Genomic DNA, 26,425 nt, shown 5'->3' with positions numbered 1-26,425 from the left:
TGAACTTTTCTTCTTTATCCCTTTGTGTCTGAGACTTCTTTGACTTGTTTTTCGACAAACCGATGTAAGCTTCATACAACGACTTAAGCTTGGAGATAGTGTTTGGCTTCTGAGTCGTAGGTACATTGGCATTAAGCCAGAATTCAAATACCTGTCTGGGAAGCACTGTCTGACTATGTTCTGTTTTCCTTTCCCAAGAAGAAAAACAGACGTCCCAGGACCTGCTCATTGGATGGTAGCTGGTTTCCAACAATCTTCGTCAACATCCTCTCAATCAGCCAGATATCAAAGTCTTTGCCTGTCTCTGTCTTCTCTGCTACAGCGGTCACCATATTCCACTTAAAAGCAACAGTGGTTTGCTGTAGAACAGCAGATTTATAAGTCCAAAATTACAGTCAACACTCTATACTTCCGACATCTATGATCAAATGGTACGCTACAGCAATATCAAATGAAAACAAATCATGTAAACAATTACAAATTCAACAGCATTATTTTGTATTTCAAGAAGGAACAGGACAGTGTGATTATATACAGTAAGCGACAAGAATAGCAGTAGGATGCAGTGGATGCACACTGCACAATTAGCACACTGCACACTGCACATGACGCATGCTAAAGGCTTCAGCTGCATTGATCTCAAATTTTGGCTGTTGCATTTGCTCATGGAACCTCATGATTTGAAATGCTATGCGTTTTGATATTACATTTTTTTTCTGAACACCCTATTATCCATCCATTCATCCATACATTTTCTATACCTGCTTGTCCTAATCGGGGTCTCACAGGTACAGTACGGAGCCTATGGTGGAAGCTGCCAGCACAAGGCAAGAAATAACCCAAGAGATGAGGGCCAGGGCCAACCCCTCACAGAGTCACACCCCATTCACACACATTCATAAAAGCAGATTATGCATTAATCACTTTAATTCCAAATAAACTCACACTTCCATTGACAAATCTTTTACAGGTTCTGGTGTAGCTTAGAAATATAACCAGATTTAATAGGTTACCTTACTAAGGTGAAGTTTAAGGGAGCACTACTGATTTCTTCATTTAACAAAGCCACAGCTTCATAGGAGAAATGCAGTTGGTCTCCATAGCAACACCAGTGGATGCTGCGCACACTGGTACATTGGTAAAGAGCATCAGCTATATTTATAAACAACGAGGTTGTCCATATATAAGATGTATTGCATATTATATGTCATATGTCATGTGTCATTTGAAAAGATAGATTCAAACCCAAACCCCTTGTTTTCACCCTCCCCCATTTTTATCTCTCCGCCTCTCTTTTATGCTTGAATTTCCCACGCCTAGCTGATGTCACATCCTGTTTCGGATCCGTGCATACTGTAGCTCCTGCTTTCTCAAAATTTCCCTCTGGCTGGTGTATCTCTCCCTCGACGAGAAGCAAACTTCTGGCAAAATCATAATCATTCCTTGGTTAGATCAGTCGATCTCGCATGCAGATGTTCAGCCAACTAAACAGCGCCTGTTAGGGAGAGGAAGAGACGGCTTTCTGACACCGGGAAACTGGGATGCAATAAATATGCAAAGTGACAGCTCCGCAAGCCAGATTTCTTGCTCGTTTTTATCTGGGCACTGAAGGCTGCGATAAGGACTGCTACAAGACCTGGGGGTCTGCGACGAAGAGAAGACCACAGGGAGGGAAGAAACCCCGATCTGCATGTGACAGCGCTGGTCCACATATCGGAGGCGAGATATGCAGCCTGCAAGCAAGCTCCTGAGTCTTACCCTCCTCGTCTTGATGGGCACTGAACTCACCCAAGTAGGTTTACAAACGCCATTTTCCCCCCTCACCTAAAATCACATTTGCACCGATTGACAGGATAAGCGAAAGACACGCCGTCGCAATGTGGACTGTGTTTGATAATTAGCCATACGCGTTAATTTAGGCAGTGATAGAGGGCTGGGAAGCAGGAGCATGGATGCGGTGTTCGGTGCGCGCGCAGTGTGCAGCCGCGGCGCTCGGCTCGTGCGGTCCGCTGCCACGCGAGACAGCACTACGGCCAAACTAAATCACAACTTAAAAATTAAACAAACTTGTTCTTCACGAGATCGCGGTATTGTTTCAGTTTTCGAGAAAAGAAAAACCTTCATTCTTTTGGCAAAGTTTTAGAAATGGATACACCCGTTTAAATCGGTGTGCATATAAAGAACCTGCAAAGAATTAATGTATTAACGTATTATGTGTTAGGTATCTTAGAATATCGGCCTCGTGGACAGCAGGCTGTCATGTAGTCCATTTCTTTCATTAAAACCCTTGTTTTCATTGTACAATTTAAAAGCCCGGGTAATATAGGTATGTTTCATCCCGGGATGTACGATTGTGAGTGTGACTAAGAAATCCAGGGAGATGAGAAAGATAACACCGGGAAATAGGAGATGGGGAACAGATGTAGGTTAACGACACTCCTCGCATTGACAAGAACAGAAATATAGATCAGGATCATTTTGCTGGATCTCGTCATTTTTAATGAGCACCTGACGTTGGTGCGAGTCGCACCTTTTATTTAATACTAGGTTACCATTAATTGCAATCAGTAAAAAATGTAACATTGTAAATTTAAGGTAATGTTAACTTAATAGACTTGTTCAGTAAAGCGGCATGTTATGTTATTTACGATCGATGACACGAAATGAATAACCGCGTATTTGCTGAAATTATACATTAAGTTATGTAAACTGTAAACGGATTAATTGACGTTCATTTTGTATTTCATAGTAGTGGTTCTAATACCTAGTCTAATTACAGTATGACTGTTTTGAGGCTAAACGTACACAATTTGTGTTCTGAAACCAACAATTATAGACACCACCTTAGGTCTCGCCACTGTAACTGACTGAAAATTGTTGTCATTAATATTTTATTGCAATCTACAGAGCATGAAAAGTACCATATTCACTTACTAGCAAAGACAGAGAAATACTTGGCATGTAATTAAAAAAAATGTTTTTAAACTAACCATCTGTAAAAGACACATTGATCGTTAAACGTCGTTAATCGTTTTTACTTATTAGGTTATAAATAAACCATGATAACCTATAGCTGAATTAGTTCAAGTGTGAGTCATTTATTAACTTAACATTAAATTTGTTTCCAATAAATAACAAATGCCATGACTCTGACTTAAGGTATATCCGTTCATTTTTAAATTGTGTTCCCTCAATTTGCTGAACGCAGCCCGCATGGTTTCCATTATTTTATCCAACCTTACATCCATCCATTAATTTATGTCCGTTGGGCTTAAAATTCAAGTAAATTATGGCATGTAAGTATTTTAATCATGTGTGACTGCATGTAAAAATGCTTACTATGTGAATGCTATCTGTGTATCATAATTTTACTATCGTCAAACATCATACATTTTTAAATGAAAAAAATAAAGGAAAAATGTAACATATGCTTGTCAAAATATATATTTTTACGTGAATAAAATTGATAAACTTGGATTTCAATATGGATTTCTAAAATGGGGAAAAAAGACTCTTTTTGCTTTTGTAAATCATTTTGTAAATCATTTGTATTTTAAGGAATAATCAGTAAGCCGACCCTGAAGTAATTATTTATTAATATTGAAGGAAACAGTTTGTAATGTCAAATTACATTCTTATTACACATTTGCTTTTAGTTATTTGTGAAGTAACCAGTTGCCATACTCATTCTAAGTTTTCTGTGCTTGTTTATTATTTAGTTTTTAATGCACTCCTTTATTTTATATAAAAATTGAATGAAATATTATAAGAAAAATTAGTTAGTTAAAGTTAGTTTAATATATTTAATGTAAAACTATTTGGTTATTTAATAATAAAAATGTTTATGGTATAATTTGGTTAAAATCCAAGGAACTGCAGTTAATGATATTTTATACTAAAACACTGCGGAAAAAAATCTGAATATCAAGCATCATTAACATTAACAATACTAATAACATAATGATTTCTCTGTTCCTTAAAAACTTTTCATTGTATTCACATTTTGATTGTGGCAATAAATAATATATTCCAGCAGATCAGGTCAACATGAGATTGGTTCATGCTCTTCAAGAAACATTCATGAATGTGCGAAAGGTTTTTTAAAATGCATTTTTGCACGGGTTTACTGATGGGCTAGTTGTATTAGTACAGAAAAGTGCTTAGTAATTATTGATAATCACAAACAGAATACACAGATTTTCCACAGAGACCAATGATTAGCATGTACCCATGTGGGAAAAAATGCCCTATTACAATGAAGAAGTTTCATATAGTCGTGATGCGATTTCCTGTATAGTATAAGGCTATAACTATAGCATCTATAGCATCTATCTGCTATAACTATAGCAGAAACTATAGCATCTTTGTTGGTTAGAAGGGCAACTGTTGCTATTCCTTACTTTTGTAGTAATTGAACACCAGTCGTTTCGTAGTTGAAGCCTGGATGCATTGTTACCTGCCTCTACTGCCTCAAAAGGCCCCTTATACTCCAGGCAGGAAATGCAATCATAAGCTTGGGTAAATGCTGCCCCAGCACATGAATGCATTTACATTTTACTCTGTCATGTCCTAGAAATGAGCGGCATCTCATTGCATCACCCAAAGACCTCTCTGCTGTCTGCTTCTTAGGGTCTGTGGGAAAACTGCTTCAATATTTAATGCCATGTGCCGTGACATTCCTCACACACACACACACACACACACACACACACACACACACACACACAAAGCAGCCATTGTCTATAACCATTTCAAAGGCATGCTCTTTACTTGCTTTTCCAGTGAAATAGCTACCTTGCATTCCTTAATGCCCTATAGATGTACAAACATGAGTTGCAGGTCTGATTAAATGCATAAGAATGTTGCGCATATGCTTAGTTTGCAAACATCCACAGCCTCCACAATTGACTTGTGTGGCTTATATTATCAGGCTGACATTTTGTACCTCTGTTGAGCAACACACGGCTGTTGAAATCACATGGAGTAAAGGGCAATTCTAATAGTTTTGCCTGTGGTCAGTTTTGGTTTATCTCCAGTATTAGTGACCCTTCATTGTTTCAAATTACAAGTATGGAGGGAAAATGTATGGCAGGGAAGGTGGATTGATCAGGTGTCGCAGTTCAGCACAAACTTCTTTGCTGTGATAGACTGTATGAATCAGTTGAAGGTCACGTTCGATGCAGTCTGAGTCAGTCTGCCTATCCTCACAGAGAAGGTCGGCAAAAACAGCTTCAGGGAAAAGGAGCTTAATGACTCCACCTAAATCATAACGGCCTGCTGGACCACAAAGAGAAAACTTCAGGTGTATTTTTAGAATGCAGTTTGTTCTTGCAGTGAAACTTTACAGGTAAACATTAGAGTGTTTTGAGTTCATCGGTGAATGGAGGACATGAATCAGAAACGTGGTCTGTGTGTTTTTTTTTTCCCCAGCAAATTAAAACAAGATATAGCTTACAAATAAAACTGTTAGTGATTGTAATGGTTTTTTTTTGGAAATAAAACAGATTTGTATGTATGTGTGTGTGTGTGTGTGTGTGTATGTACATATATATATGTATATGTGTATACGTATATATGTAGATAGACAGACAGATACTGTAGATAGAAATGTATGTGTGCATGTGTGTGTGCATGTGTGTGCGTGTGTGCATGTGTGTGTGTGTGTGTGTGCATGTGTACATGCATAAATTTTTATTATGCTCCACTTTCGCTTCTTCCCTAGTTTCTTGACTATAGAGCAGAAACTCCTGGGCTGCTGAGCAATTATCTCCCTCATTACAATGCAAGACCCACCAGGGGAATTGATTGAGATTATCTATTTTGGCCATAATGAATATATCAAGTGAATGGCAAAAGAAAAGAACATTAACATGTACCGTGGAGTTTTTTTTTTCCATCGCTCAGGAACAGAACTCATCATTTATCCAGGGACATTAATACCAGCACTCTTCCAGCACAGAATGGATATTCGTAATCATATAATGTTCCAATTTGGGAGTGTGCACTCCGTTAAAAACCTTTAACGCAACTGCAAAATATAATCTTAGTCTGGAAATGTAATTTACATCTCTCCCTTTAAGAGAGCGCAAGGAACAATGGAAGATATCCGTTTTTTTTTTTATGCCATTCTTCTTTTGGATAATCAATGGAACTATGTATGTGCATTTGTAATATTATAATACAATTTTCCATTTTCCATTGCATTATGAAATGTGGCATATTTGCTGTTTGCAAGGTGATTTGCAAGTAAACATATTAATTGGTTAACAGACATAAGTGTTATCGATGATTGTAAATGAGTGCAGCAGTTGATATGGGCGCTGCAGCAACTTGCACATCCTCCCGGGCACTTTATAGTATATTTCCTTCATTTTTCTGGTTGGAGAGTTTGACTGCAGCATCTCCACAATGTGCTTTATTGCGGAACTAAAAAAAATGCACGGTACATGCATAACGTATTGCACACCACAGTAATGCAGTAGCTGATTCTATTATTTACCCGTAACACGCCCCACGTGCTATGAAAGCATTCTGAACTGTAGCCATTCAATCCCACTGATACAAAGCCAGACGGACCAGGAATGAATTTACGATTTTCTCTCTGGTGTGATCTGAGACTCTCATTACATGCAGGTAACAACCATAGCAGCGAGAGCAAAAAGGCATATGATGGGGGGGGCTCATATTAAAACTTACAGCCTGGTGTTCCAGATACTTCTACTCTATGGAGGACAATGTAACTGGGACATATTTCGGCTTATTATAGTATTTCACAATTACTCCTACCATCTCTGTCTTATATCGTTGAAGTTAAAGTTGTCTAATTGCTGTTGCGTCAGTATGGAAGGCAATTAAGCGACTGAATGAAACTTAACGAAAACACATGTTTGTAAATGTAAAATGCATTCAAATTGTCAACTAATTATTTAACTTCAAATAAATTAATATTCGTTAGTAATCTAATTCATATTAGTCGATACGAGTTAATAGGCCTACATTTGTTTTCAAATGGTCGTCGACTTACAATGAAACCTTAATGAGCCTCGTAGCTTAATTCATGATTAAGTAACGTCTTTTAACATTATAACGGCGCTGGTTTTACAGATTATGTGAAACATCTTCTCGATCATCCATTCATCTTAATTCTATCCGCCTATGTTGGTCAGGGGACGTGGGCCCTGGAGCCTGTCCCATATAGCATATGGCAGAAAGGTGGGACACTACCTAGATGGGATGCCAGGCTTAATTGTCGTTTTTAAATGAAAAAAAAAACATTAAATGGATATTGATGAAAAGACACATACTGTAGCCATCAGAATAAAGCTTTATGGTTATATCGACAAGACAAAAGAATACAGTTTCCAGGATGCAAATTTAAAAACTTGCTGCTACTGAATAACTACAGCATTCCATAGTAAATGTATCCGCCTAGCAACAAAAATAAAACAACACACTTGCAAAATAGATGATGAATCTAACAATGTTGCTCTTTTCTCCGTCAGGAGAAAACAGCCAATTTCAGATTATATACATGTGACCTATTTTTGTTGTAGCAGAGAGATAGCATCTCTTAACAGTACGTTTCTGCCTGAGCTTACTACCTCTCCGGTGACTGTTGAAATTAGGCGTAGTTTGTTGTTTGTGAGAAACCACACTTTATTAAAACAATATTTGTTATATATTAAAACCCAGCGATGTAGAAATTATCTTTGTGTACTACAGTAGTTGGTGAAAAGGATTCAATCCATGTCTTCACTGTCTTTTACCAATGTGGTTTGCTTGATATGAAACGTGACCATTTTAAATATCGTGTTTGCCCTTGCGACTTATTTAGCAACGTGGCTTATTTTGGCAAAACACTGAACACGCTGTTTCAGCTGTTTATGAAAGGTGTCGCGTCGGGCATTGTTCCCTCAATTTACTGTGCGTCAGCAGTTGTAATACCACGTATGGCTACAAGGTGGCGCTAGAGTATTTGTTTTAAATCGTGGAACAAAGCAATGTCGTTGTGTCAATGAAATCTCACGTTATACTTTACACAGGTGATTCCTGGAGATAAAGTGGAATTATCACTACCATTTTTTTCAATACGTGCGTCGTTAGAGTTCACAAATGCAATGCATATCGAAACATTTGTGCATATAAAAGCAAACTTTTTGGTATGTGCATGTATTGATCATAGAAAAAACATCTGGAAGCATCATATATGAACGATATTGCTATTAAGAATGGTCATGGCGTATGGTTCTCGAGTTTTATGCTTCATATTTTAGGCCTACAATAATGATAGGCAGATGTGATGTATCGAGTTGTGAATTGGCGTCAGACGGGACGTTGCGTACTGCCTTACTGCCTCGGTTAACGAACGGGGATGACATGCGTGTAGTCTGCAACACCGCAAGAGCAGCACGGGCTGTCTCTGCTCCTAGTTTACGATCTAATGATCCGGGACACTTAAAAGGGAAATTTAAAGGCATAGGCAAAGGTTCCCAAGTGGCACATGAAGGGCGTCTCTGACATCACATTGCGCCTCGTCATATACATCCCGAGCACCACCTCCTCTTCATCCATCCTCGACAGCTTGTAGTCATTCTTGCAATCTCTCACCGAGTGCAAGAAGGCAGGGGCGGATCAAGGTTTTTTTTTTTTTACGTAGGCTAATAAACTGCTAGTTTTCCACCCAGAGGAGGAGGGGGTTGGGACACTATTGCCTTTACGCCTCACTACGCGTGTGCAGCTGTTGCAGGACAGGAGCTCCGTTTCTTAGCACTGCACCGGGGCATTTCGCCGTTCAGAGCAGAGTCTCCCGTGATTGTTCGCCAGCTATGTCCGAGGCAGGAGCGTCCGAAGTCGGGGCAAGGCTGTTGTTGCACGCTTTTCCCGGCAGTATGGATTGCCAGCAGAGCTCCCCGCTGGAGTGTGTAGAATGAAGCTTCGGGTGAGACAAAGAAAGCAGAGATGTCGGTGCCTTTACTCAAGATCGGGGTTGTGCTCAGCACGATGGCCATGATCACCAACTGGATGTCGCAGACGCTGCCCTCCTTGGTTGGACTTAACACCACCAAGCTGATGGCAGCACCTGGAGGGATACCGGACCGAAGTACCGGCGTGAGTTGCTTCGCCCCAGTAGATGATCTGTACCCTAAACGGATTTATACTTTGCGTTTCTTCCAGAGTACACAAGATCGCCTATTATTATTGTTAATATTATTATTACTACTGCTACTACTACAATATAATGTTGTTGTATAGGCCTACTTTATTATTATTATTATTATTATTATTATTATTATAATACAGTTATACTAATACTAATGTATAATCGTTGCCCATATCTTATACCATAGACACCACAGGGCAATTTGAAATGCATGGCTTTTTATAGAGCTATTTTAAATTCTTTTTTACCCATTTTGCAAGTACAGACAGACCTCTCTTCCCCTACTAGTTGTTAGAAGGGCAGCGTGAGGGCACCGATCGGGAGATTGATGACACTTTCAGAAAGGCGCATCAAGGGCGCGCGGTGATCGCAGGGAATTTAAAAAGACGCACTTTGTCTTTCTTGGTGGGAAACGATGGCATTATGGGAGAGATTCTGGACGTCTTCAAGTCTGCTGTTTGAAACAAATGTTAAGTGTTTGCGTTCCTGCTCCGAAATTAATATAGATCGTAACTTATATTATATTATAAAGGGACGAATGAAGAATGAAGGAATGAATGAAAATAAACGTCAAAAGCACACAGCACTTGTTATTGTCAAGTATTACAAAACATAAACCCAGGAATCGTTATAAACGAATATGAAATATACTTTTTGTGCTCAATCAACAACTTGACACTACACGGCTTGTGGTGGGTGAGACCCTTCCATGCACGATATAGGCTACATTTCTATTTGAATAGAGGAGACTGTTTCGGTAGAGTAGTGAAATTAAGAAATCAAATTATAAACCCATAAAAGGTGCAGTGGTTTAGCAGAAAGGGCGTCTCATCGGATTTTTATTTTATAAAATGTCTTATCGATTTTGGTGCAATGGCGCCTGAGTAAAACAAACTATCTCATTGCCGAGAGAGTGCTTTTATTGCCGGGGGAAAATGTTAGGGGATTTCGTATTTTTTTGTTAGTTATTAAGTGCAAGGATAGAGTTGCATAGTGATTAAACTAAAAAAAAAAAAAAAAGATTTTTCAAACGATCTTGAAATCGGTGACAGCTTTATCGCAGTTTTTCTTGCTATCTGTCAGGGTCAGTGTAGCCTGCTTGCTTGGTCATCATGTATATTATGTGTAACGGAGATCGGTACGGTTTATATACAGCAGGAGATGCAGAGGTGATCTGTACTTATGACAGCCTATGTGCGTCACTGATCTGTTATTTAACTAACGTTTCACAATGACAAATATTGTGAAAATTAAGAATTGGTCCAATTCCCCCCAGTTATACTTCCAGGCACGGGTGTAAACTATAGGGGGAAGGGGGGTTGTAACCCCCCCCCCCGAATAATCGGAACCAGCCAATACAACCCCTTGGACCCCTGTAAATGGGTGGAGACCCGAAGTTATGCATTTGCTTCTTGAGGTGCCAGGTCTTCTTTCAGATGACTAGGGGTCATCCTTAGAGAAAGGACAGCGCCAACCAATTGGAAAGAAGAATCAAGAATGAAATTTCAGTAGTAGAAAACGGAGATTTTGTATGATGTTATGGATAGAGCAACAAAATCCATTTATATACATAAACAATCAGTTTTTACAGTCAGAGAGTCGGCTGGTTTCTCCAGTGGCTTAGCTGCTTAGATTGTGAAAATGTTAGCAGGCACGATTGACATCGGTAGGTGTATATGATGGGCTTCTGACGTTAAGCCTGTGCCTGGCATCCCAAATTATGGACGACTGAGGCCTACACATCCATCCATCCATCCTTCCATCCATCTATCCAATGAAGAATATCCAACTTCTACTTAACAACAAAAGACAATTGAAAGCCTTTGTTCTGGACAGTTACTGTGTTAATGCCAAAACCACGTTCAAATGACAACGCTTTTTATTAAAGAAAACACTTTATGATAATCTCACAAAATGTTTGTGCTGGCATCTCAACCCATGACATGTGAGTGTGACATCAATGGAGCATCCTGAATGCTGAAAGCTTGTAGCAGAAACAGTCTGGCGTTAAGTGACCTGCATGCTAAGACTTTTCAAACATCAAACAGAGAATTTAATATTGGGATTCCGTATAAGTGCTATAGCTTAAATCTGATTAAATCACTCATTTCCAGCCACAGTGGCTTTGAGAATGAGGACAATTTATTGGGCTGTGGGATATTCTGGTAAAAGCGTATGGCTGATTTAAGCTCACCAGATGGCCCTTTACACAACCGTAAGTGATCAGCGTGCACAAGTTGTGTGAAAGCGTTTCTCATTTCAGGAGGAATGGACACTTCAAGCCACCAGAAGAGCAGCCACACTAGCAGCTGCAAAATTGCCAGAATTTTATACTGCACTGAGAAAAATTAGAGACCGTGAAGAGGGCGCTGGAAAGGCTGTGTGGCAGGAGAGCCTGACTGCCTCTTGCCATGTTTATATACTGTATACTTCCCGCTGATGTCATAGTGCGCTGTCTGTCTTTGGTCTTCCTCCATGCACAGGTACTGCCAGCAAACCCTGAGGAGTCATGGCAGGTGTACAGCTCGGCTCAGGACAGCGAGGGCAGGTGTATCTGCACCGTAGTGGCTCCCCAGCAGACCATGTGCTCACGAGATGCCAGGACCAAACAGCTGAGGCAGCTGCTGGAGAAAGTAACCATGACAACACACCCCGCCCCGGCCGAACACTGTGCAGACCCCCACGAGTTGTTGGTGACATGCATTTCTAAGATGCATCCAAAATCCTCATCTCTATCCCAGTCTCTTTACTCTTCAAAGTGTTAATTTTAGAATATTCATTCAGATTATTAAAATTACTTAAAAATTATGTTACAGAGCAATATATATGTTTTACAGTATTACATCTTCTCAGTGTAAACAGATGTGTTTAATACACCTGTATTGGTTTAGTTAACAGCAACATTAAACGCCTTGAATTTGCTGCAGCTTTGTGTTGAGGGCTTGAATTTCTTCAGTGAATTGGACAGGCGCATCCTGTGAACACTGTAAGGTGCACTGCACCACTCTGGCTAAAAGCCCCCACTTATTGGGGTAAATAATGACGTAAAAAATGATTGAAACATCCCCTTAAAATAACCCCCTTGTGTTTAGGCAGTTATGAGATTCTGAAAATAGCCACTGGCGCTGAAACTGGAGTCAGCAGCACTGTTTGGGTGTTTATTTATTTATCATCGGATTTAAAAATGAGGTGCTGAGTGACTCCGGGTTTCTCTGAGCAGCCGCAGCTGTGTGCTGTCAGGGGTCACGGGCATGCTGACCTCTCCAGCAACATGGGGGGAAAACGCAATAATAAATTAGCGATCAGCTGGGAACTTTACGGCGGGACATTTAAGGAGACCTGCAGATCAGGACTGGACAGGCAGCTCAGGGGAAAAATAGAATCCATAGTCTCAGTGCCAGCAACACGGTTCAAAGCAGATAGATTTGTGAGAGAATCTTGGTGGTGCTTCATCACTGTTTGGTGTACAGATGTATATTAATGTAAGATGTGTATTAAAACCTTTTTTTTGTCTTTTGTGACTTACCTTAGCACAAAAAGAAGGGAATGAAGGATATTTTGGTCAGGGTGGATGGTAAAAGCATTTTTAGGATTGCATTTTCCGGAGCGAATGGCCATGCAGTGTTCATTTATTTATAAATAGTGGATCGATAGGAGGCAGGAGGCTTTAAAATACGAGACCTAGAAGTGCGTAGGATCCCACTGCCGGTTCCAGGCCACCATCAGAGGGCGTTTGTGTTCTTCTTCCTGGCCCAGGTTCAGAATATGACACAGTCCATCCAGGTGTTGGACCAGCGGACCCAGAGAGACCTCCAGTATGTGGAAAAGATGGAGATCCAGTTACGAGGCCTGGAGACCAAGTTCCGGCAGGTGGAAGAAAGCCACAAGCAGAATATTGCCAAGCAATATAAGGTACGTGTCGGTCTCAGTCCCATGCCGGTACCTTTCCGGACATTGGCCCAGACGCCCTGAGAGCATGAAGCGGCCTGGCTTTACCCCACCTGCCCGCCCTCCATCGTGACCTAACCTGAGTGCACTGGAGGCTCCTTGCTGCCCGTAGCTGCTGCACAGTGAAACACAAGAATGCTGTAACCGTCTTCTTATCTATACTAATAGCAGATGGATGGCGAAAGCATTCAGTCATCACTTCCTGTATTGAGAATGTTAAAAACATGTAGTGTATTTTAAGACTACCCCCTTCATTACAGTTTGCCACCCTTATTTGTTATGGGGGGGGGGGGTTTGTTTGGTGAACTTCCCACCCTTTATAAGGCTTTGAGGAGGTCGTGTAAGATTCACAGAAGTCTCCTCATTACAGATATACTAATTGACTGAGAAAACCCATGAAAACCCTATTAGAATCTCACCTAAAACGATTTTGCAAAGATGCCTCTTTCCTTTCAATGTTCCGCTGTAAGGTTGAGCGGTGCATTGGATCGGACGGCCAGGTTAATCACGTAAAATCGGCTAATTTGTGCAACGGGCCGAATCGTGCTTCCCACATGCTCTCTGCACCCCCGCCGATCCCTCCTTTAACATTAAAGATGAATGGAGCGCTATATAAGCGAGGCAGCACCTGAAGCCACTGCAGAGGAGTGGGCTGATTCCGCTCATTGTCAAACTGGCATGGCGAAACCTCATTATGTCGTCTGTGGTCTCGTGTGAAGCTGCTCTTGCGTGTGCCGTGTCCGCGAGTCCCGCCAGTGTCCCGCGTGCGATGCATGGGTCTCCCGCGCATGTGGATAACACCTCCCCCCAACCCCTCCCTTGACATCACGCTTCTGTTGCATCATGGTTCCGTTGCATCTCTGGGAATGCGGAGCGCCCCCTGTTGCTGTGTATGTATTTAGATAGGCTAGTGAGCTAGATCCTTCAACAGTATCTCATTTTCTTGCTTGCAGGGCTAACTTTAAGACATTTTATCAATGCTGCTGTGACTGAAGAGGCAGCTCTATCCAATGTAACCTTGAACTGGGCCACTGAATTTTGCGCGTCATTCAGTTTATTTGAAATTGGCACCTTTATCACTAAGGAAACACCCCCCCACTGCCCACCCCCAGGGCACCACTGTGTTCTTCCTAGCATGTTATTGTAGAGGCATTCCATGAATAGTTTTTGTCGTTTTCTTTCTTTTTTAAAAATTATAATATGATTTCTCATTTTAGTTTTTGTTAATGCATATTTGGTTACTAAAGAACGACCAACTAAAAAAAAACAAACTTTGTTGTATGTGACATGAAGCATGTAACCCTAAGATGTTGCATTTTAAAAGGTGAAAAATAAAGAGCTTTCCCAATTGTTTTTGGTGTACTGAGGACTTGTTTTGCGCTGCTTGTAATTCGGATTACGTAACGCGTTCTTGATCTTGTAAACGGTGACACCCACGCGGAGGGTGGTGGTGGTGGTGGGGGGGCGGGGGATGGTTGGAGGCAGTCAGTGTTAGGGCAAGGCAGGTGTTGGACAGGAATTTTCACGCATGACACTGAACCAAGCTTATTTTAACCTTTCAGGCAATAAAAGCGAAAATGGAGGAACTTAGGCCATTGATACCAGTGTTGGAGGAGTACAAGGCCGATGCCAAATTGGTATTACAGTTTAAGGAGGAAGTCCAGAATCTGACGTCAGTTCTAAACGAACTTCAGGAGGAGATGGGAGCCTATGACTACGAGGAGCTACAGAACAGAGTGTCAAATCTTGAGGAGAGGCTCCGAGCATGCATGCAAAAATTAGGTAGGCTCAGAGAATGCAGAACACGCCCCCTGCCCCGCCCCCACTGGAGGAAGGGGCGGGGTCAGAGCTAGAGCCACACCCATATGGGCGGGTCTCCTGCCTCTCTTCACCAAACATACAAACACCCATACATTTCACACCTTTTCTCTCACTTAAGCAACACTCTGGCAGCCTCTAATGGCCTACGTGCACAGTGCCGACATCCGCATGTCGTGCGGCAGCACTTCTGACAGCTCGGCCCTGCGGCCGACATTCATTATGCAGTATTACACAGCAGTCACCATCTTCATTTTACACACCTCTTCCTCTAACACGCCTCTGTTAATTACACAAGTTAATTATGTATTACTTACCTCTAAACACACTTTTAAAATTGCAAACTGTTTATATCATATATATCATATAAATTTTATATCATATATATGCATAGTAAGTAATCAAGCTTTATATACAACACGATAGATTTATAAAGCTTGACTACTTAGTATTTTATATTAAATATTTAATATGTCTTAAAGTAAATTGTTTTACTGTTTTGTTGTACAGTTGAAATACAGTGTACAGTTTCTTACATATATTATTGATATATTTATTGATTGGGTGTAGGAGTGCTAATCGATAGGCTTGACCAGTATATTAGATCTCTCACAGATCTCACCAGGGCGTGTTCATCTGTGCAGCATATTTTGTACATGGCATTAATACTGCATATAAGACCTACTGCCTTAATATGTTAATATCCTCTAGTAGAGGCTGTGTCAAACTCAAGTCTTCAGGTCTGAATGTTAGTTGAATGAAGTGCACAATCAAATTTGCATCTACCTGAACACAGTACTTGAGGACTTGCTATAATTTCAGGTAGAGGAAACCGTATTTCACTGTGACCCTGTACAGGAAAATCAGTATGGAAAATGGATGGATGAATTAAACCGAATTTGTGTCAACTGCCCGTATACCTATAATGGTGAAAAAATGGGTTATTGCAAAGAAAATAATACTCCACTCAGAATGAGTAATGCAGTAAGAAAATATTTTCAAAGACTAGAATGTTACCCACCCATCCGCCAACCTTTTATTTGGTTAGGATCACCTAGAGCCAGTCCCAGGCTGGGGTTCGACCCTGGATGGGATGGACACATGCACACTCACACAGTCATACTCTGTGGCTAATTTAGAGATGACACTTACCCTAACTGCATGCCTTTGGACTGCGGGAGGATGCTGCAGTGTCCAGAGGAGTCTATATGACACCAGGAGAACATGTGAGCTCCTTACACAGGGCTGATGTGTGGATCGAACATGGAGAAACAGTGTGACCCCCACTGAGCCCCCCTGTGACCCCCCCACTGAGCCCCCCTGTGAGCCCCCCAGTGACCCCCCCCACTGACCCCCCCCGTGACCCCCCCCAGTGACCCCCCCACTGAGCCCCCCAGTGACCCCCCCCCCCACTGAGCCCCCCAGTGACCCCCCCACTGAGCCCCCCAGTGACCCCCCCCCACTGAGCCCCCCAGTGACCTCCCCACTGACCCCCCCCCGTGACCCCCCCCACTGAGCCCCCCAGTGACCCCCCCCCCACTGAGCCCCCCAGTGACCCCCCCACTGAGCCCCCCAGTGACCCCCCCCACTGAGCCCCCCAGTGACCTCCCCACTGAGCCCCCCAGGCTTCTCACCCAGAGAAGTAATCCCTGTTTTTTTTACAAATGTAATTGAAATGGTGTTTTTTTCAGTTGACAGTTCTCCAAGCTCAATCAAATTATTAATTAATTTGGATGTCAGCAATTTGCAAGGAGTATGATGCTTCCAAATATATAGGGTCACATTTGATAAGCTGGTCATTGTGTTGCCTGCCCCCGGGGATTGTGGGATTGATGGCCAATGGTGAGGAGATGCTGGGTTTCAGCTATCTGTGGATAATGTATTTTGGTTCCACTTCACAATAAGGTTCCCTTTGCTACTTGTAAATGGTAGTAACTCATTATTAAAATGAAAACTGTGTTATAACTTGTTTAAAATTGTCCATGAATAATTTACAAAGTGTTACAACCTAATTAATAGCCAGATCATAAACCATTCGTTCGTAAACTCTTTATGTGGGGAGTCTTATTGTACAGTAGTACCTGTATTTTTAAGACAACTGTAGCTCTCAAGCTTAACACACTGCCCAACTCATAAAGTCCAGTCCTGACTGTTCCCAGCCAGGTTAGAATACGCCGGAGGAAGTTACCCTGGGCTCACAGAGCGCGATTATGAATGCCCCCCCTGCCAGAATATTTTCATTCCAACCCTACCTTAATCAGGCGTATATGGTCTTTAATAGGCTAATAATGTGGAGGCTGAAAGTACTGTGGGCCTCGATACTGGGTACTGCGGCAGCAGGAGGGCAAGAACACGACTGAGAAGCACCAGTATAGAGTGGAAGATGGCCACTTGTATGCCATTAGGTGGGAGAAAGAGGCCCACCTCACCTCAGAATGGTCTCTTCCCAGTTGCTCATCTCTAGCCCCTGCCCACTATAGTCCATATGGCTTCTGTATCTGTGTGTTTTGAATCACTTAGACCTCTAACACTGGCATGTACCTCATTGATCGTCAGACAAAGTCTTGCCCTGTACAACAGATAAATCATTTAGGCTGAACCAGAGACAGGCCATCGATGGACCTTGATCGGCAGCTGGGTGCTTTCCGAAATCGTAGCCGTAGAGAAAAAAGAAAAACAGCTGCAGTAATGGCATGACCCTCAATCCGCATTGCTTTGTGCTGAGTGATGGAGCAGAACACCCATGTGAAAGGGTATCTCCTTAGCCCAGAAAGCAGTTTAGCTCTGTTTTCTTCCCCGGATTCAGCCTGTCAGAGTTAACCCGTTTTTCATGGGACAGGAGTCTTTGTAAACAGCCGAGACTGTCAAGCAATAGTGTTTTCCAGCATTTCTGTGAGTTTCAGCCGCACTCAGAATAGAACCTGCCTGCCCTTGGAGCCAGTCCGCGATGCACTATTCCTAATAGGAATGTAACATGTGAGGCTCCTAATGCTTCCTAGTAAATGTCATAGAAGTAAAAGGGGCATTTTCAGTCTTACATGACTTTCTTATGTAATTTGGTACAGAGAATAGTCTAAAAGTGGAATTTGAGAATTGCAAGATTACTGAAGCAGTATTCTTTTTTTAATCAGGATGAGTAAACGACATAAAAGATCATTTGTTTGAACACGAAGAAACTAAGATATGTGTTTACCTTGTTTACCTTGTCTGGTTAGTTAATTATTGTAGAGATAATCTTCATGAATTTGTAATTAACCTAGTTTTTAAACACAAAGCATTAATGCATGGTGATATAATGTGAAATTTCTGAGACCTCGAAGCCATTGGTGAAGCATGCATTTCGCTGTAGTTGAGCTCTTAAGCTCCAAGACGTCCGTGTTTATTCTTTCAGTCCTCATCAGCCTTCTTATTTGCGGTACATCCCTTTCGCACGTCTTTTACTGGGTACCAGAATACCGCAGCCATGTAAAACACACATCCTGTGAAACAAGATGAGACCCTGAAGCAGACCCAACAAAACAAATACCTCTTTGCAGAAAGGAGAGGATGAGGGAGCGTCAAGAGGGAGGAATGTGGAGGCTAAGGGAGAGTGCGGTAATTGGTTTCTGACTCCCAGAGCCCACTGTTTAATTGCATTCTGCTTGCAGCGTAATGTGCAGGAGTGGGATCGTAAGCCGCTTGAGCTTGGCTCATTGTGAGGGAGGCGTGGCGGGCCGTCTCGTGGGGGCGAGTCATGTTAGCGACAAGATGGCGATAGCTTGCTCTCCCAGCATGGGGGCCGGGGCTATGTGGCGGGAAGGGTAGCTAGGCACAGCGACGGCGGAAAGACGAGAAAACCAGGAAGCGGCTGCATTTCCCAGCCTTTAGCTTTTGGCTTTTGCTACATTTTCATCACTCATGGAATAGCGTGATGTTAAAAGTGTGAATACTTGCATTTATCATTTTTAACTAATAGTATTAAAGGCCTGGACAGGATACCTGGTGTCAGAAAAGGTCACAGCTTGCACACTTACAGGTTTATCAGGTTTCTGTTATTTCACAGTGATCAGCACAGTTCATGCGGTCGGCTTAGCGTTTGTAGCGGGCAGCCGCTAACAATGGGCTGAATGGCAAATGAGCCCCAAGGAGCAGAAGCTGTGTTTGTCTGAGGAGGAAGGAGGGAGGACTGACTGAGTGAGAGAGGGGGAGAGAGAGAGAGCGAGAACGAGAGCAAGTGCAAAATGGCCACTGGAGAACTGCGAGCATCCAGGCCCATTTTCTGTATGCTGAGGTCTGCTGGCACTGGATGCCAGAGTGTGACAGCACCCCGACAATGATTCAATTTGCTGGGCCTATTTCTGCTTGATCCTCCTCTGGTGCTGCTGTGTCAGACGCCCAAGGAATCCTGTCAGCTCTCTGACTGGTCCACGAGCCACGTCTGCGGCTCGCCACAAACCAGCAACCTTCCCGAATCCAAAACACCCTGCCGTGCTTTCAGAACACCACAGCCCCATTTCTATGGACTTGTATGGATGAACATGATACTCTAGGTTCATTTGCATTATGCCTTACAACCTATACGCTGCAAGGAGAACTGAAGGCCATCTGGGTTATATTGCAACACAAATACTCGATGTCCAGTTATATTCCCCAGATGGCAGCACTTTTTGAACACTTAAGAGATGGTGTTTTTGGAGCTGGTTCCTGCCCCCTGAAGTTTCATTAAAATAAGCCCATGACCCCGTTTCTCATTTTGCAGCTTGTGGTAAGCTAACGGGAATAAGCGAGCCGGTTACCATCAAAACGTCCGGATCGAGGTTTGGCTCTTGGATGACGGACCCTCTGGCACCTGAGGGAGACACCAGGGTAGGTGAACGGCTGTCATTCTTCACAATGTGCACATTCTGCCTGACACTGCCGACCACGCGGTGAACTTTCTCCAACACCCAGAATCTGTCAGCGATTCATTGATGTTCCGTAGCGGAAAGTGTTCGTAAAATAAACGCTGGTGGCTTCAGGCTCATGCAAAATGCAAAGCGCGGTGTGCGATGTGTTTATCAGAGTGTTATCGGAATGGATCGAGCTGCATTATACCTTCCATCTGGCTGTTTGCTGGTTCACTGGGGATTATCTTCATGGTGGAAAACAGGCATTTCATCACTAAAATACATTAATGTGCAAATAGCAGGTATAAATCATTTCACTTATTGCTGATGCCTGAACAGAAGTCGTTAATGAAGGGGATTCTAGTCTGGTCAGACAGACATCACATGACTGAGTTGATTCACATGTCAGTGAAGCGTTTGAAATGTTCAGTTGAACAGAGCTTAATTGCACTTTTAACTTGTCTGTTGAACTAACTTCTGTATAATACCACACTTGGAAAGTCTTATTGTATAATTGGCATTTTGCAGGCTGTTTAATAAACATTGCCAGTTCGTATGCAATGAATCCAAAATTTGTCAGTTGTTGTAATCATTTGTGAGCCATACATTCCACATGGAACACACTGTACTGTGTATGAAGAGAAGTGTGATCTGTATCTGGCATGAAGCACAAAACTACGCAGTCCAGGCGAGGCAGTGATGCCTGTCACAGGGTAGCCAGCTTATTTCATTCATGACAAAGATACATGATTTATCATCTGGTACGCTCCTGGCCCTCTGAGTGTGGCTCGTAGATCAATCGTATCTGATATAGCAAGTGAAAGTATTTTTTTATTACTGTGTAAAACACTACAGGGTTGGGCCTTCTGTCTTCATTTTGCTGACAACATGAATCTCTGGAAGTCTGAGATCTTGATAATGAGCTAACAAGACAAGAAACGCAAGTTAATCCTTTATTACAGGATAACATTGAGATTTTCAGTACTTTAATAAGTGTATTATTTGAATGCAGCAATTAATGTACAACAAGATTTACTAATTATACATACTTTGTCATTTTACAGAGTTGCATATTAAAATAATGCTGGCAATTTTATTATAAACAAGTGATACATGTATATATTTACGTTCTTTTATCCATTATAGGTCTGGTACATGGACGGCTACCACAACAACCGCTTTGTACGGGAATACAGGTCAATGGCCGACTTCATGACGTCTGACAATTTCACTTCGCATCGCCTCCCTCATCCCTGGTCCGGTACAGGCCAAGTTGTCTACAACGGCTCCATCTACTTCAACAAGTTTCAGAGTCACATCATCATCAAGTACGACTTCAAGACCTCCTCGATCAGCAAGTCACGCCCCCTGGAGTACGCTGGCTACAATAACATGTATCATTACTCGTGGGGTGGCCACTCCGACATCGACCTGATGGTGGACGAGGGAGGCCTCTGGGCCGTGTATGCCACCAATCAGAACGCGGGGAACATCGTCATCAGCAAGCTGAATCCCAACACCCTGAATATTATCAAGAGCTGGACCACCAACCATCCCAAGAGGAGCGCTGGGGAGGCGTTCATGATCTGTGGCACGCTCTACGTCACCAACGGCTACTCTGGGGGGACTAAGGTTTACTATGCCTTCCACACCAACTCGTCCACTTATGAGTACATCGACATACCTTTCCAGAACAAGTATTCACACATCTCCATGTTGGACTACAACCCCAAGGACCGAGTCCTCTATGCATGGAACAACGGTCACCAGGTGCTGTACAACATCACCTTGTTCCATGTCATCCGCTCTGATGAGTTGTAGATGCTCAGTAAAAGACCTTCTGTATCACATGATGCTTAAGCGTGGTGGATGCGCTACACTACAGAGAAGTAGGATGACGTCATAAAAAAAAAAAACTATTTACAGAAGTGTAGTATGTATAGAGTGAATATAGAAAATAAGGACAAGATAAAAGGTTACGCCTTTTTTAAAAAAAAGCAAATACTAACCTATGGGATTCTTACGGTCTGTGGAGGGTGTTCCCGGAGCGTTACCTCTTCGCGATCTTTGTATCGCACATTAATTGTGGAGGCTGGTATTTGGAAGTGGAATGTTCTTGCTCCAGGTGGGTAGAGTGATGAGTCATGTGGCTAGAAGAATATAATATCAAGAATGCAATCCCATCATATACTTTTTATCAATAATATAATATATATAAATATATATATATATATATATACATAAACATCTGTTAAAAAAATGAAGGCATTGACTGTTGGAAGCACCATGATTTAAAATTCTAGTCTCTGTGATTGTATGTGGATCTCTGCTTTTACCTACTTTCTTTTGCATGGGCTTTTATATCACCAGGGTCCACACTTATGGGTGTATTTTGCTATTTGATTCTGTATAACTAAAAGGGGCTAGTTTAGGAGTATGGTGAAAAACATCATCATTTATTTATTTATTTATTTATTTCCCCCCCTCATTCTCGTCTTTTGGGTTGACTCAGTTTTGTAATCGTATCACATTAGTGTTGGTATCGATGTAACTGTGCTTATTATGTCTTTGTTAGGTTGGACTGTGCTGAAAGAATATATCTAGATCATATATTTCTGTCTAGCAAAAATTATCACAAGAGAATGTATCGAGCGACGTATTTACGAGGCAGTGATATGCACGCTGTCTCCTCCTTTAGCTTGACTTCACGAGTCTGCAGTCTTTGTTTCCTAGCAGAGATAAGTGGAGGCATCCTCCTCTGTTGCGCTTTTCTGGATGTGTGTTGTACCTGCTATGAGATAGTTTGTACTAATAAAAACGGGATTGTTGTTCTATGCCAACCTCTCTGAGTCGATCTGACTTGTCAGTCACACCTCTGTCAGCTACGCGTCTCCTACCCGGCTCAGGGTGTCCTTGTGAGTCAGTGTTTATACAGTACAGGTGGTAAAAAGCATCCCACCCTCAAGATCGCTATGCAATGCTGCATTTAATAATAATGTTACATATTTCAAAGGCAGAAAGACAAAGGCTTTCTTCAGCGGGATCCATGCTGTAACTGCAGCCAGCCATTTGTAACGAGAGAACGCGCCGGGCTAAAGCCAGGAGATCCAAAATTAAATTGCAGGCCGTTGAGAGTGTTGAATGCTGTTAAAACGATGACGGTGTCTGAAATGTCCAAAAAATACTGCAGCTAGCTGGCTGAATCTCCTGTCTGGAATGCATCATACTCATTGCCTGTCTCACACTTTAATTTAGAAATGGATGCCTTCAATTTGCACTCACAACACAATTCATTACTTCAGCAACTTTATTTTGCTGTTCTCTTCTTCAATAAATCTGAGTATTGGTCCATATTCCCAGCCGTTGAAAATGTTATCTGCTTTATTGACATCGATTTACATTTTAAAATATTTATTAGTCTGTGCATTGTGTGTGCATACTTATGACCTTAATATGCACACTGCATCTCCTTCCATGTTTTCTGTTTTCCTCCACGAAAGACAGTCCGGGTTTTCATTCCAGCCGTTAAGAATTAGGAGTGATTCGCCTATGGTGCTGAGAGCTGTAGGGGAAATTTCCAGAAAAAGGATATGGCTTCCTGCAGTGACTCGTGATATTTCAGGAACTTGACAATAAGCAGCAATTAATAAATTCTCATCCAGAGCCTCATCAACATAGCGAGGCAACATCATGCCTCTCTACTGTGAGGGATACACTGGTGTGTAAACTAAAATTCTAGAGAAGCAATATTTTATCATATACTTCATATGAATGTCTTATATTTATATAATATATTTGGTAACATTTTAACAATATATAATAATTATACTGACCATTATAATGTATTATGAAGGTATCCATAGTGCATTATTGATTAGAGTTTCATTGACCATTCGTAATTCATAATAAACATGGTTATAATGTGTTAAGCCTTTTTATAAGTCGTTATAGCCATGTCTATGAAGTTTATGAAGGTATTATGATGACTGCTTTATAAGTAAAGTGTTACGAAATATTTTATTAATATGAATAATACATTGAAAATGATTGTCCTTCTTTTGTTCAATTTAAAAAATGTGGTCCTTTTTTGGATCATAAGAAATAAATACATTTTCTAGATGTCAAGCTAAAAACCATGATATTATTCCCTGTTAAGGTGGGTGTTTTTTTCCCTTTGAACAGTTAGCAGTGGGTTCCTAGCAACTTTTTTGTTGATTCCATTAAGGGTGTTTTTTGTAACTCACTGCCTTGCCAACTTTTCCTCCTGCCTGACTGATTAGCGTACATCGAATTGGGAAGTGAATAGATGGAATGTATTTGAAAACTGAATATTCATTTTTAATTGGCAGTCAAACAGAACAGACTGAAGGCAGGAGGTGTTGGATTGAATGGCTGCATGATTGTGAGCAAAAAATTACTAGAAAATCGAAAGCAATTTCATATCGGTGATGCATGTTTTAGCATGTTTTACCATCCCAATGGTCATTACTCCCTTCATGGGTGTGGTTTGCAGGGGGGGCGCTGGAGATTTTGCGCCCCATGAAGGCATATCATATCTCCCCCCCCCCCAACTCAGACTGATACAATTATACTTTTTATTATGCTAAATTTTTTTGACCCTTGGAATCACCCTAATCCCCCCCTTTTACAGCACTTGGTGCTGTATATATGGTATGTATAATATATATGGACAACCTCCACGTTCTCCTTAAAAGATCTCTTTACAGGGACAATATCTGAAGGAGACGCCCTCATTCCGATGTTTGAGACATTCACAAAATAAACAAATAAATAAATAAAAGACTGGCATGGTGCTGTAAATTGTCTGTAGTATGTCTGTGTGTACTAGGTTTATATTACATTGTGGGGACCAAATGTCCCGCACAATGTAACAAAAACCTATATTTTGACATTGTGGGGACCATTTTTCAGGTCCCCACAAATATCTGTGAATGCAAACAAAAAAGTAAAAATGGCAAAAGTCTCATATTTTGTTTGGTTAGTTATGGTTAAGGTTAAGGCTGGGTAGGGGTTAAGGTTGTCATGCTGTGATTGTAGTTTTCCCCATAGATATAATTACAAACCTGTGTGTGTGTGTGTGTCTGTGTGTGTGTGTGTGTGGTCCAGGTATACCTTACCTTGTGGGGACCAAATGTTTTTTACCTTATGGGGATGAGTTTCCTGGTCCCCATATGGGAAAACTCTATTTTATAAAAATCTGTGACTGCAATGAAAAAACTAAAAATGCAAAAACTCTTGTATTCTATTTGGTTAGTTATGGTTATGGTTAGGGCAGGGTAGGGGTTAAGGTTGTCATAGTTAGCGTTAGCATTTTTCCCATTGAAATGAATGAGCGGTCCCCATAAGGATATGTTTACCCTACATGTGCGTGTGTGTGTGCGTGAGTGTGTGTGCGTGTGTGTGTGCATGTCCTGTGACACACTGGCATCCCATCCAGGGTGGTTCTCTGCCGTATAATTATACTGTATAAATGGTATTGAAAATTGATGGGTAACATGTGAAGCTTGATTTGTATGATCAGTATTAAACATGCATTTCTCTCTGTATCCTCATACAAAGCCTTCAGGTTGAACATGAACCTTGTTATTACTGTGGAATGGATGGAACTCAAAAACACAGCCACATAGACGTTGATTAGGCCCATGCAGAACATTCTGGAACATCTAGCATTAAACTATCAACTGCTGTTAATCGAAAGAGCAAGTTCAGAAATATTAAGACTGGATCATGATAAAATGATCTTTAGCTGGTGCAGTAACTTTTTTAGCTCCACAAAATCTTATTCCCACAAAATTTTCCAATGTACTGATACAGAGCAGTGCTGGATCAATGCCACTTACATTTGACAATTAATTTGAAAAAATATTAAAATTGCAATGGTTAGCCCTTGTTTGCTGATAGGATTTGCAGACTAAATTGGAAGACAGCACAGTACAGTAGACAGCTCTACTTGGGGGCAGTGGTGGCTTGATGGTTAAGGAAGCGCACTTGTAATTGAAAGATTGCAGGTTTGAATTCCCAACCAGCAAGGCACCACTGAGGTGCCCTGAGCAAGGTACCGCCCCCAAGCACTGCTCCCCGGGCGCTGAATTAGCTGCCCCCTGCTATGTCACGAAAGTCACATATGGATTAAATGCAGAGGACACATTTCGTTGTTGTGCACTGTGTGCTGTGGTGTGTTGACAATGACCACTGATCACTAAATTCTAATTCTACTAAAGAGTAGTTAGAGGCAGAAGTCAGAAAAGGGTCTTTCTTATGGCATTAATAACTCTCCATGGAGATGTGGTGGATGAAAATAACATTCCCTCAGTGGATATTCATGAAGAAACTGAAAAAACTCCTCTCATGGAATTTTGTCAGGCACAGGTTGCTACAATTCATATCAACAAACTCTCAAGACAAGTAGGATCCCTCCTTGGCCCAATGGACCAGCACGCACTAGCATGACCTTGTTGTAATGTAAAGCTGAACAGCAGAGGAATCTTAATTATGGTGTGGCCCGAGCCTTCAATTACAAAGGTTTTGTATAATCTACACATCATCTTTCATCCAGTCTAGAGCCTAACAAGATGCCAAATATGTACATATAACATATTCATGCTTGCTCAGT

At 41.6% G+C, this 26,425-nt stretch overlaps 1 protein-coding gene across 2 annotated transcripts; it reads left to right on the top strand.

The window, feature by feature from the left end:
• Positions 1-1,311: 1,311 nt before the first annotated feature.
• Positions 1,312-22,631, top strand: olfm1a (olfactomedin 1a). Of its 2 annotated transcripts, none has more exons than XM_023791604.2 (6): positions 1,312-1,792; positions 11,644-11,793; positions 12,917-13,072; positions 14,671-14,890; positions 19,665-19,771; positions 20,938-22,631. In XM_023791604.2, the coding sequence occupies exons 1-6, from the start codon at positions 1,727-1,729 to the stop codon at positions 21,610-21,612; spliced, it is 1,374 nt and encodes a 457-aa protein (XP_023647372.1). In that variant the 5' UTR covers positions 1,312-1,726; the 3' UTR covers positions 21,613-22,631. The 2 variants fall into 2 exon arrangements, with proteins under 2 accessions (XP_023647372.1, XP_023647371.1); XM_023791603.2 differs by lacking the exon at positions 1,312-1,792 and adding an exon at positions 8,369-9,108.
• Positions 22,632-26,425: the final 3,794 nt, after the last annotated feature.

The sequence above is a fragment of the Paramormyrops kingsleyae genome, chromosome 2 (assembly GCF_048594095.1).
Source record: "Paramormyrops kingsleyae isolate MSU_618 chromosome 2, PKINGS_0.4, whole genome shotgun sequence".
NCBI classification, from domain to species: Eukaryota; Metazoa; Chordata; class Actinopteri; order Osteoglossiformes; family Mormyridae; genus Paramormyrops; species Paramormyrops kingsleyae.
The sequence above is the reverse complement of the archived record's forward strand: the minus strand, read 5'-3'. Positions and strand labels throughout refer to the sequence as shown.